The 14,151-nt window shown below is 37.2% G+C and overlaps 1 protein-coding gene across 1 annotated transcript; it reads left to right on the forward strand.

Annotated features, from left to right (window-relative positions):
* The first annotated feature begins 179 nt into the window (after positions 1-179).
* LOC147445117 (uncharacterized) lies at positions 180-993 on the forward strand. The gene is made up of 2 exons (XM_086528169.1): positions 180-701; positions 787-993. The coding sequence occupies exons 1-2, from the start codon at positions 180-182 to the stop codon at positions 991-993; spliced, it is 729 nt and encodes a 242-aa protein (XP_086384295.1).
* Positions 994-14,151: the final 13,158 nt, after the last annotated feature.

The following is a 14,151-nucleotide window of genomic DNA, read 5'->3' on the forward strand; positions in this document are numbered from 1 at the left end:
ATATATAAAGAAAATATTTGATAATAAATAGTAACTTACAAATAGTATAGAGTATATATGTATGTAGTATATACAAATCATTTATTTTAATAGATAAATAGTGCTAATTATTTTTTCGTTTTCCTTTGAACTTACTGAATCCCCTTTGCAAGTAGAACGCTGCTATTAGCACACCTACAATGAAGGTCAGCGATTTCTCTGAACAAATGAGATCTGGTACCGTCTTTGAAGGGCTCATTCTTAACAGATATGGAACATATGACCAAGCTTCTTCTACGAACATGGCTCCGTTCCTACAAGCAGACCTTGTCGATGAAGAAGGATTCACAACGATTACACTGGAAATTAATAAATCTCAGATAAACAAATTTGAGTCCATTATTCAAAACCAAACATGGATCAGGATAGAGCATTTTCTGATCCAGCTAAAAAAGCCTCCATACAACAAAGGCGATGCTCCAGTAATTATTGTCCCTGACAATAATACAGTGATAAAGAAACTCCCAATTAAGAACGTAGAAATTACGTTCTTCTCAAATGCAAAAATTGTTGAGTTGACTCATGTTTCAGAACATATTGAGAAAGAAGATACAATCTCTGCAGTAGTGATCCAAGATGGAGGGCCAGAAGTTACAGGCAAAGATAAAACCATTTTCCATATACAATTTGCAAATGGCGTGAATGAATATGATCGGCGTCATGTAAGTACTAGATTCAATTTTATACAGCGAGTAGCCAATATTATATATACGTGATCGATGTTCTCTGGAAAATATATTTATGAAGGTTGTCTTCATGAGTGGATGTGAAGAAGACCGAAACACTATTTTAAATGAGTTTAACAATAAAAAGTACGCAATGTTCGTGCTCAAAAATTTGTTCTCTAGTTCATATAGAGTCAAACGGTCTTTGCAATTTCGCACATCTTCGATTGCAGTCCCTGTTACTGACGACGACTGCAAACATCATTTACAGAATGTTGCCGATTTTTGAAAAATGTTAAAAGAGGTAATTTACAGTATCACATACTATACTCAAACACTTTTAAAAAAAAAAAGATACGCACATATATATGCACACTCCTCTACATATACATATACATGCGAAACTTGAAGCATTGTTATTTGTACAGGTGAATGGTTGTTTGGTTTTTGCACCTCCAACCCGTCCATTTTATATCGGATGTGAACGCTGTAGCTGCAGAGTCCAAGATAGTTTCTACTCTATGCCTAATACCAGCACAACCGAATTATATTGTACACGATGCTCCAGAAATACTCGAGCAAAGCCTGTCCCATACTTGACTGGGACACTTCAGAGTGATGAGATTTGTATGAATGTGTCTGTAATAAATGACTGGGTCATGAAGCTCCTTGATATAAACGAAGCAATCGACACATTCTTTCAAAACCACAAGAAAGAGTTTTACAAGAAAGTCATTACTACACGTATTCAAGGCCATTTCAAGATAAATAATGCAAATGTTGTTGTCGATTACGAAGGAGGATCTTTCAAAAAGATTAAAATTGCTGAATCATCACAGGTATATATCGTCGTTGGCATATTTTTACAAAAAAGTATTTTTTCGTTAAAACCTCTCACGTTTTTATGTTCCTTTCTCCAAGAGTCTGTAGCATGCTCACTGCAAATGTAAATTCAGGTATTCATTTCCGTTACTAGATGCATGGTCACCACCTTTACTGTGAAATAATGTTTTCCCTACTTTTACAGGGACTTGGTGCGAACAGTTTCGAGTATTAGACATTCTGAGAGAAGCGAAAAAAATATATATACTTGTACATGGACTTGGTTATTTTGTATAAAACACAGACGTTTTACACATAGACAAACTTTACTTCCTTGTAAAAACTATCAAAAATTTATAAGACAAATGGCTGACAGCTTACTGTATAAAAACTGTACATATTTTGAAGCAGGATTAGAATGTTCGAAAGATTATATATATGTACCTGGTGATTGCTTGTTCAATACTCTTAGTTATTTACTGGATAACACAGTCTCCTCTACTATACTACGAAAAACTATCATTAATAGCTTCATATCTTCTTTACATAATTATAATAATGAAGCCCTAAAATGTTTAAAAACTTTTTTGTCGCTTGATATCTTGTTGACTTTGCACAATGTCTACTGTTTAAATGAATATTTTGAAAAAATGCAACTACCAGCATCGACTGGAGGTTTATGGGGAGACCACTTTTGCATATTTTGGTTTTCTCGCTTATTTAATAAGAGTGTAACACTATGGTCCAAGACCTCACACAAAACATATATTACATACTCGTCTGAGTTTAATAGAACTTTGCATATACTGTGCGATGATCGACTTGCATATATTGGACATTTTGAGCCCTTAGTCCCACACCGACCTGCTTGTACTACTTACCACAAAAATATACTGACACAAGAAACTACTACATTTTATCCCCGCTTTTGTGATTTGCAAACAGTGAAAGATTTTAATTTTAATGTTGGTGATTGTATGTTTGACTCTATTGCATTCTTGCTTAACTATGAAAATACACAAGAACATTTGATTATCAGAAGCGAAGAGCTGAGACACAGAAGCGTCACTGAACTAGTTGAAAGTCTTCATAAAAACGATCCCGTAGCTATCGAAACAATACAAATCCATTTAGCACCATTCTTTCTACAAGAAACTTATGGTATTGAGACTGTAGAAGAATATCTTCAACGAATGATACTACCATCATCTCTAGGTGGTTTATGGGGAGATGCAGTTATACTATATTGGATTGCACGAGCTCTCAAATTAAAGATCAATGTATGGGGCTCATCTTATCATACAATATTATTTGATACAACCTTCGTGAGCAATAATAAAATATTGAATGTACTTTTTCATGACGAATATGGAAAAGAGGGACATTACGAACCTCTTATTCCAATAAATAAGAGAACAAATAAAAGAAAATCATCTCAATACATTGAATGCCAGAACAAGAAAATAGTATACACAGAAAATGAGAATTTTGTATTTAGAAATAAGTATAACCAACAGAATAAATTTGCCCTTCAAGAAAGGAAAAAATATATAAAATGGAATAAAATTTTTGAGGAAAAGTTATTAAATTTTTTTTGAAACAATATACATGCAAAAAAATAAGAAATATCTAATATATTTTTAGAACAAAATCAAAATTTTATTGGAACTCTGAATGCAGTTAATACTAAACTTACAAGGTTGTTAAAAAGACAAAACTCTCCTAAAAGTTTTGAAAATATAGAACATACTAGGCCAAGAAAATGGAACTCGTATACAAATATAAAATTGCTTGATTGTTATAAAGAACAACGACTAGTATCGAAAAAAGAAATTTGTACTAATTTTTTGCACCAAATCAATATACCAATAAATAACCTCAATAAAGTAAGAAAACATCTGGATTTCCTACTTTAAAAAAAAAAGACAAACATCTAGAAGAGGAACTAGAAGAAGATACAATATCTGACGATTTCAAGAGCGAAATTCAATACGTTATGACAACATTTCATGAAGCTACGCAAGACATACCCATAAATCCTTGTGTTTGTTGCAAACGATTGTGTTTTTCTAATTAGATAACTTCAAATCATGCATATGAAATACGAATGATTGAGCATGAAACCTTGTCTACTTTGAACCAAGACAATGCATCAGAATATCAACTATGTACTAGTTGCATATATTATTGTAAAAAAAAAAAAAATCCCAAAATTTACCTCTCCTTCGTTTATTCAAATGAATGAACCTATTCCATCAGTCTATATTCTTAATGAACTTGAAGAACGTTCAATTGCACCAAGAAACACATTTTGCCAAATTCACCAATATTTGCATTATGGACAATTTCTACTACGAGGAAGTATAATCAATATTCCAGCAACAATTGACATAATTTGCAAATTATTTCCTCGAATAAGCATTGAGAACACAACTATAGGCATAGCCATAAAACGAAAACTAGAATATAAATCAATTTATAAAAGTAGTCAAATTCAACCACGATATGTAATTGAAGCTTTACTTGACTTGATTTATACTCCATTATATAAAGAATATGCAGTACAAATTCATGAAGAACTTATTCAACAACTCCTTAGTCTCCGATCTTCAGAATCTAATAACAACATACACGATTTTAGTTCACTGAATAATACAAACTTTGAAAATCACAACATCGAAAATAACGAACTTCATGAAGAAGCAATCGAGCCACATACAGATACTTTAATACACAGTTTTTTAGATTCAAACGACTTTTTTGATGCTTCTTCAAACGTTTTAACTATTGCGCCTTGCCAAAAAAAAAAACCATTAGGTATATTTGTTGATAAAGACTGCGAAGAACTAAATTTCCCTTCCCTTTTTTATGGGAAAAGACGCTACAAACCACTTGGACCCTATCGATATACATACCAAGACATTTGTCAGTGGGAAATCACAAACAAAGATCGACGATTTGCTAACCATATAACAAACATATTTTTTAAAGCAATAAAAATAATGATTCATCAGATTCACTCATCAGCATGGATAAGACTTAGAAAAGCTACACTAAACAATCGAGTACTATGTGTCAAAGACGTCAAAACAAAAGAAAACCTTGAGAATATACTACATTCAGATATTGGTTACAAAGACCTTCAACGATTACGAATTTCTCCAGATTACTATGAGCAATTACGAAAAAATGTTTTCGCAATGATCCGTCAGCTTGGACCACCTACTTTTTTTGTTACATTTACAAGCAGGGAACGTAATTGGAAGCCATTGCAAAAAGCACTACAAAATCTTTCAAAAAACAAATCGCTCCAAAAGCAACAACCAAGTTTGCAAGACTCCATAAGAGAAGACCCAGTTACATGTGCACAGTATTATAACCACAGAACAACATGCTTACGGGACACATTGAAACGTGCATCATTTATATATGGTACAATCAAATATTTTTTCTTCGTTACTGAGTTCCAATCACGTGGAAGTGAACACCATCACGGTCTTCTTTGGATTGATAATGCTCCGATTTACAATGGAACAAACGAAAAAGAAATAGTCACTTTTGTAGATCATTACATATCTTGTGATAAGACACAAATTGCAGAGCACTTGCAACACATTCAAACACATTTTCACACGCACACATGTAAAAATAAAAATAAAAAACGCTGTAGATTTAAATTTCCAAAACCACCATTTTTAAATACAATTATTCTTAAATCTCTAGAAAAAATTAAAAACAGTGATAAAGAAAATGCTAATAAAATTCAACAATACTTAGAAATATACGATGATAGCAAGACCCTTGATTTTTGTCAATTTCTCTTCGCTCTAGAAATGACTAAGACTACTTATTTAAGAGCAATACAATCAACAATTAAAAGACCAACAATTTTTTTGAGGAGAAACTTACAAAATATACGAACAAATGCATTCACAAAATATCTGATTAATATTTGGGAAGCTAATATAGACTCCCAGTTCATTTTAGAACCTTATGCAGCAGCACAATATTGCACTTCATATTTAACGAAAGTCGATAACACTCTCACAAAAACCTTTTAAGAAATATTAAAACGTGCAAAAACAGAAAATACAAATACAATTGAACGAATCAAACAACTTGGATCAGCATTACTAAATACGCAGCAAATGCCAATACAGCAAGCAATTTACATAATATTATCATTGCCTCTCTTCCATGCAACACGCACATTCCAGTTCATAAATACATCGCCAAAAAATGAACGTGCTTTCGTTCTTAAACATCCACGAGAAATCTATGATTGGCCATCTCATGCACTAACAATCTTTCATAATACACAATGCACTCCCTATGTAAACCAATGCATTAAATAAGACAATGAAAGCTTCAATATAGTTACATAATTGAGGACTACTTGTACCCAATCAAGGATTGTAGCCCCCTTATGAATCCAATTCAATATATAAAAGCTAATTTCACCCAATTAAGGATTATAGCTCTCATGTTGTGCAGTGACAATGTGTATCAGTTCAAACCCATGATGGTATAAAATGCAAGACTTCAAGGATCTTTATACACCCAGTACACTAGTACAGGGCATTCGACCCTTGACTATCAACTTGTTATTTAAATATGCTCATCTTCTAAAACCAACTTTGTCCCTTCTATGGACCAGTGGCTTCGTGGTCGCAAGGAGCATGACTCGCCAAAGATTCAAGTGTTCTAGCTTTACCTTTTGTTTTCAGTGAAGGATTTAAATATTTTTAGAAGTGGTTACCGTATTAAGAATCACGCTCGGCCCAAAAAAAGGACCTATGACTCTCTAACCTTAGGTCAATTTACAAGGAGATAATTATACCTGGTGCTTGGATACACTTCCCTTGGATTATCCTAGTCAAAAAGCCAGGTTAGAAGAGGTTTTATTATATACAAAGTAGCCCACCAAGTTTTTTCATTTTGCCTGTTGGGTAACATTGTTTTCCTGGCAAGCCCACCGAGACAATAAAAAAGCCCGGTGGGGTTACCAACTCTATTGGTTTTTGTAGGTCACTCGATGGGGTTACCAACTCTATTAGTTTTTGTAGGTCACCATCAAAATCACGTTAATAATTAACGTGATCACGTGTTTTATATGTGTAATTACTTGTGTTATTAATGAAATCACACGATTGTGATCACATCAGTGAAATCCTTGGTGGGCGCTAAGCGCCACCTTCACATGTGCTTGAGGGGAAGAGAGAGAGAGAGAGAGAGAGAGAGAGAGAGAGAGAAGTATATATTCTTATATATATGTATGTATCTCTCTCTCCTCATCGTAAGAAACTATCCCAAGAGGCCTTACAGATCTATCCGACGAGGAGAATTGAACTCAACCCTCCCCCCCCCCCCCCCCCCCCCCCCCTCTCTCTCTCTCTCAAGAACATGTGGAGCTGGGTGCTTAGCTCCCACTTACACTTATGCTTGAGAGAGAGAGAGAGAGAGAGAGAGAGAGAGAGATAAAGATATAAGAGAGTGCTTAGCTCCCACTTCCACATGTGCTTGAGAGAGAGAGAGAGAGAGAGAGAGAGAGAGAGAGAGACGCGCACACACACACACATAACATTATGCTCACTGCAAATTTGAGAGTTTGAGTACCACACCCTACTATAGTACTCTTGCCAAGAAGTAGTCGCATGCGCATCGCCAAAGTTGTGATACCAGTTGTGAGTGCGCGAATGCGGTGCGTGTGGGAAAGGGAAGAAGCAAGACAGGGTGTGGGTGGAGCAACCTCTAGGAAGTGACTCAAGTGAGTGAGGTGCTCCTTATTCTTGTGTATAGAAAGAATAAGGAAGTGTGTATACACAGTGGACGGGTGGTCGGACACCGGACGTCCGGCCCCGTGCAAAGGCGTAGTGGCTTTACCCCAACACTCTCTTCCTCCCCACCCTCTCTTGCACATGTGGAGGTGGATGCTAAACTTGGGGGGTTCATTATGTGTAAAACAACAATATCATGTGTTTTCAACACATGTTTGTAAAACCCCTTATTTGTAATTTTGTTAAGGAATATAATGTACCGTTTTCTTTTAAAATTTGTAAGTTTTTTTTAAAAAATTTGAAAAAATAGTATTTTTTGTATATATATTTTTGTAAGTTTCAAGAACTTTAAATACCCTTTTGTTGAACTCTCATGATAGGTAACACTTTTCTTAAGCGACCTCCTCGAAACGCTAAGCATTCACCCGCTTGAGGGAGAGAGAGAGGGACATGTGTGTGTGTGTGTGTGTGTCTCCCTCTCTCCCTTAAGCAGAGGTGGAGGTGGATGCTTAGTGTGCTTGAGGGAGAGATAGAGAGAGAAAGAGGTATATATATATATATAATATAAGTATAAATTCTTCTCTCTCTCTCTCTCTCTCTCTCTCTCTCACACACACACACACACACACACACACACACACACACACACACACACACACACATGTGGAGGTGGAAGCTAAGCGTCCACCTCCACATATGCTTGAGAGAGAGAGAGAGAGAGATCTCGCACATGTGGAGTTGGAAACTAAGCGATATATATATATATAGATATATATTATGTCTCTAGAGAGAGATATGACTCTCTCTCTCTAATGCAACCATTTTGACCTCGTAGATAGCAGTTCACTCTTTCGATCATAACTTCTTTATCCAAACCCCGATTTGGGATAGCGTCAATCGAAGAGCACGGTGCCCTCTACGCATTGACGCTAAAAAAGAAACAAAAAAATTAAAGTTATGGAAGGCTTTTTTACAACGTCATTTTTGAAGTGTGACACATTAACATGCTTTCACCCTTTGGAGAAGTTGACTCTCATCTCTTATTTTACATACAATGTCTTTTGGCACTTGCAAGGGTTCTTATTCTTCACCAAGGTCCATATTCATTGTAGAAAATAATTCAAAGTCTCCTACATGTGGAGATAGCAACACAACCACTCAACAAACGATATCAAAAGCTATGATCATGGTATACTTGGTATCGTTGCAAGAGATCATAAACAAACAAGGTGAAAACTTACGAGCACTTGCAATGGAGAATGGCACGTTAAGGGTTCTTGTGGTTGATAATGAGAATCTCAAGAGGACGCTTGAGATGCAAACAACACGTTTGATGCAACTTGAAGAGGAAGTCAAGGAATGTAAACGCTCTCTTGTGGACTTGAATGCTTTGAAGGAGCGCATGAGCAAAGTAGAGCATGACCATGTACTAAAAGAGGAGAATTTTTAACACCATGAGGCATGATATATGCAACATGAAAAATGTATGCAAAAACAAGTCTTGGACTGATGTATGTGGTGGTAACAATGTGATTTTGATTTCCTCCCTCATGCAAGCTATGGCTCAAACAACAAAAGTTGAAAATACGGATGTAGAGGAGTTGAAGAAACGGGAGCAATGCTCCAAGAACATTGTTATTTGTAGAATCCTCGAAGAGAAGCTAGAGACACCTCCTTCTCTTGCCATTGTTATTGAAGATTTCTTCAAAACCCACTTTAGCATGTCAGGAGTTATGGTTTACGAAGCACATAGAGTGGGTAAGCAAGGAGCTCCTCGCTGAGGAAAACAGGGCCAATTATATGCACCATGTCGGATGAGACCAAACAAAAATTTATCCTTCATAGTAGTTGGATCTATTTGAGGGATACAAAACATTTTGTATGTGACGGTCACACTTTTAAGCAACAAAAGATACATCGCAAGTCATATGAGGAGAGAAATAATAAAAACAAGGAGATCTCTCATGAAGAAAATATGTTCAAGGAGAAGGCAAGTCCATCGGTCAAATAGGAATGCGCGACCTATGAGGTCGAGTTACAATTGAAAGTATCCTTTTGGAATTGCAATGCATACCCATGGAATGTGGGATTTGGCATAGATGAACTAACAAGCAAAGCCGATGTTGTACTTCTTGTTGAAACTTGGGAGCATGATACACAAAGGATTAATGGGTTAAATAATTACAATGTACATTCATTAATGTGGTCAAAAAATCTTAAACAAGGAAGAGGACAAGGAGGGGTAGCATGTATGGTTAAAAAGGGATTGTAAGATTTTGTTTTAATTGTGAAAAATGACAAGCATAAATGCTATGTATGGCTGAAAATTATGACACCAAAAAGAGCACCCATTTTTGTAGCCGGTTGCTACATTCCTCATCATGGTTCCGAATTTTATACTTGCATGGATAGAGATCAACCATTTCTTGATTTAGAGGAGGACATTGCTTATTTTAAAGGAAAAGGTGATGTTGTTGTCTTTGGAGATATGAATGCTCGCACAAAAAAATTGCAACATGATAGAGGAGGACACTGCTTGTTTTAAAGGCAAAGGTGATAGTCTTTGGAGATACGAATGCTTGCATAAAAACATTGCAACATGATACTCAAAAGTTTGATATGCCATACATTTCAAGGGAATTGGAGGAAGTTCACTTGTATGATCGTACATGAATGGGTGAGAAAGAGCTGGATTGTTATGGAAAGTTACTTTTGTTAAAATTAGGGTTGTGAGAAAACACACAGCTTGGAGAAGATGAAGGAAGCTCAAGACACACAACAGAGAGTGTATTACTTAGTGTGCATTGATAAGATAGATAGCCCTAGAGTGATGGGCACATATACAAGGAACGGGGTAAAAACCTCCTAAAGAGGGAAAAAATGCCCCGGCGGTCCTAGTGTATTCACACGCTACCACATGTATATGGTAGCAAATCCCCCCTGGGAGTGATGTGGTGAATGAGGGCTGGCACGAAGAGTAAAGGGAAGTTCCATGCCATAAGGACAAGATCAGTCCACAAAGGGGAGCAAGCCCAAATCTTTGCGGAAAGCTTTGCACTTCTCACTTCTCACGAGACAATGCCTTTGTGAAAAGGTTTGCAAGGTTGTCCTATGTTGGCACATAAGCCAAGCTTATCTCTCTTGCTAAGAGCCTTTCCCTGACATAGTGGTAATGCACCTCAATGTGCTTTGTGAGAGCATGAAAAATTGGGTTCCTCACAACTGCCAATGCACTCTGACTGTCAGTGTAGATGATGTTGGCAATGTCTTGTCCAACACCCAAATCAGCCATAAGGTGTCTGAGCCATACACACTCAACCGTAGTTGTGACGACTGCCCTGTACTCAGCCTCACAACTGGAAGTGGCCACAGTAGGTTGCTTCTTGCTCAACCATGAAATACATGAACCGCCAAGCATGAAACAAAAACCACTCATGGACACTCACGTGTCGTAACAACCAACCCAATTTGAGTTTGAAAAAGCATGTAAATATGGCGGCAATGATCCCCCCTTGGGATAAAACAAGCCAAGATGCAAAGTGCCACTCAAGTAGCAAAAAATCCTCTTGACAGCCTGCTAATGCTTAAATCCTTGGCTATGCATAAATCTACTGACCTGTGAGACTGCAAACTGAATATTCGACCTCGTGTTGCATACATAAATGAGTGATATCAAAAAGATCACCAGCATCATGTAGACTCAACTTCAAACCTGTTTCCATGGGAGTGGCAATTGGTTTGCAATCCTCAAGTCCAAACTTACATAGCAATGTCTCTATGTAACTTTTCTGACACAAGGCAATACCACCATTACACTGCTTAAACTGTATGCCCAAGCAATGATGCAACAATCCCAAATATTTCATCTTGAAAGTAGAATTCAAATTAGCCTGAAATTCAACAATATGTGCCTCATTGGAACCACTGATCATCAAATTATCCACATAAAGAACAACAATGAGAAGTACCTTGCCCTCACGCTTGACATACAATGCGCTTTCTGTTGGACTCTTATGAAAGCCTCGTTTGACCAAATGAGTGTCAGATTTCTCATACCAAGCATGAGGAGATTGCTTCAACGCATACAAAGCCTTCTTACATCTGCACACCTTGTCCTCTTATCCCCTCTTGAAAAAACTGCGAGGCTGCATTAGATAGACTTCCTAAAAAATGTCACCATTCAAGAAAGCAGTAACAATATTGGATTGATGTACATCCCAACCAAAATGAGCTTCCAATGCACATAGAAAATGAACAGTAGTCATAGGACAAGTGGGAGAAAAAGTTTCTTCATAACCTATGCCTTTCTTTTGCACATAGCCTTTTGCGACAAGTCGAGCTTTATGGCGATCAACCTCACCATCTGGCTTGCATTTTCAACTTGTAAACCCACTTTGTACCAATGACCTTTTTTCTAGGAGGCAAATCACATAAAGTCCATTTTTCATTTTCTATAAGTGCATTATATTTTGATTGCATGGCAGCCATTCAATTTTTTGAATTATGTGCTTCATGAAAAAATAGAGGTTCCTCTATATCACGTAAGCTAGACACAACCAAAGCATAACAATCTGATCATAAGAGGCATGGCAAGAACCTGAACGAGTACGACTAGAGTTTGCCTCACTTCAGTTTACATTCGAACTTCCATGACTGAAAAGAGGCAATAAACTGTCATAAATATCATGTGAGCTTACATTATTATCTCTAGTACATGACAACAAAGGCTGAATAGAATCCTTCACAAACACAACATCACGTGAGACCAAAATACACTTTGTTTGCGGAAAAACCTTTGCTTTCAGCACTATAACAAAAAAAAAAAACATTTGACAACGTTATCATCCAATTTTTTGCACTGCGCTTGTGGCACTAAACCAAATGCCAAACAACCAAAAACGCTTTCTATCATGCCATGCTTCAAATGATTCATAGACTGCAACGCTTTCGTAGGACACCTGTTGAGTACATAAGTGACACACATGACAGCCTCGAGCCAAAACGAATGTGGTAAAGCCTTACTCTTGACCATACATCGTGCCATTTCCGTAAGAGACTTGTGTTTCCTCTCAGTAACACCATTTTGTTGAGGCGTATATGGCACTGTACATTGGTGTTTATCCCACGACTAGCCAAAAATGCATTAAATTCATGAGACATATACTCCCCCCTCGATCGGAATGGAGGGTGCCCATAGTACATTTCAAGACATTTTCAGCCATAGCAGGAAATTTCTTGAAGCACATGAACACTTTGGGCTTAGATTTTAATGGATATACCCATGCATGCCTGGAGTAGTCATCAATTAAAGTCACATGTGGTACAAGTAATTGCCCAAGGACGGAGTTTGCATAGGCCCACAAACATCACTATGCATAAGCTGCAATGTGCATCTAGCACGAACTAAACCATCTTAGCACGTTGAATTTTACCCAAAATATAGCCTTCACAGACATGTTTGACAGGTGCTTCAAGAGGCGGCAAAGAAGCAACCATATCAGAATTTTGTAAACATAGCAAACTGGCAAAATTCAGATGCCCAAAACGTGCATGCCAAAGTTTTGCATCTGAAACAACCCTTGAATCTGCAAACTGGATTTGCAAAATTTTGTCAACACTTGTCATACAAAGTGAGCTTATACAGCTCATGACACAAAAGGCCAGATGCAACAATTTCACCAAAATTGAGATCATGAACTGTACATCTGTCATCCACAAATTTGACTACGAGACCAAGTCTAGCAAGTGCATATACAGACAAAAGGTTCTTTTTGATCCCAAGTACATACAATGCATCAACAAGTGTGAAAGAACTTTCATTTGCAGCAAGAAGCACAATATTTCCAACTCTTTGAACATGATAAGAGGCATTGTTGGCACAAGTCACCATATTCCCATGAGGGACAAACTCAATAGAGGTGAACAAATCACGATGTGAGGTAATGTGCTTTGTAGCACCACTGTCAAAATACCACACATGTGAATTTGTAGAAACTGACATACATGCATCATGGACAATAGGATCATTTGTGCACTTTGCACTAAATGCCCATTCTACATGAACATCAGCATCACAATCTCCTTTGACAGAAGACTCTACAATCAATGCACTTGTATTGGACCCTGTAGTGGATCCAACCTCTTTCTTCTTAGCCTCTTTTGCCTTTAATTTTGGACACTGCTTAATCAAGCGATCATTGGCTTTACAATAATGGCAACGCATCTTCTTTTGCCCTTATCACCAAAATTGCGGGACGAAGTGCTGCCAGCAGAAGCATTAGGAACAAAAGTTTTGCCACTCGCAGCAGAACCATTAGAAGTGGTTACATTGATGTTCCCACCTTTTTTTTGAGCTGCAATAAAAGCCTATTCAACTGCACGCTACCTAGTCCTGTTTTTTTTTGAAAAGTGACTTTGCAACAACAATGTGCATAATGCATTAAATTTGACAACTTCAGGATTTCCTTGGGTCATAAGTCTTTAAGTACTAGCAAAAGTCTGGTAAGAATCTAGCAAGGCATCAAGAACAGTCTGCACAAGTGAACTCTCAGAAATGAATTCTCCTACAGAAATTAGTTGCTCATTAACATCCTTGACACCAACAAGAAAAGTGTCCATTTCATCTTCCTCATGCATAATCTTCGGCTCCATCTCTTTATGCAGCAAAGCAATTTTAGTCTCATTGTGGCTTGCATAAAGACCTGCTAGAATCTCCCAAGCTTGTTTTGCAGGTTTTGCGGAACGAATGTGAGGAGTAATAGTGTGCTTCACATACAATGCAATCAATGCATGAGCCCGCACATCTCTTACATCCCAACGAGCCTCCTCAGTCATAGGCAAAAGAGCTC

This window comes from Adiantum capillus-veneris, chromosome 13, assembly GCF_014529385.1.
Source record: "Adiantum capillus-veneris isolate H3 chromosome 13, ASM1452938v2, whole genome shotgun sequence".
Classification (NCBI taxonomy): Eukaryota; Viridiplantae; Streptophyta; class Polypodiopsida; order Polypodiales; family Pteridaceae; genus Adiantum; species Adiantum capillus-veneris.

Excerpts from the sequence above, each read along its gene's own strand:
- LOC147445117 (XM_086528169.1), top strand. The coding sequence starts at position 180 with ATGAAGGTCAGCGATTTCTCTGAACAAATGAGATCTGGTACCGTCTTT. Across the intron at positions 702-786 it reads ATGAATATGATCGGCGTCAT|GTTGTCTTCATGAGTGGATG; the intron begins GTAAGTACTAGA and ends ATATTTATGAAG.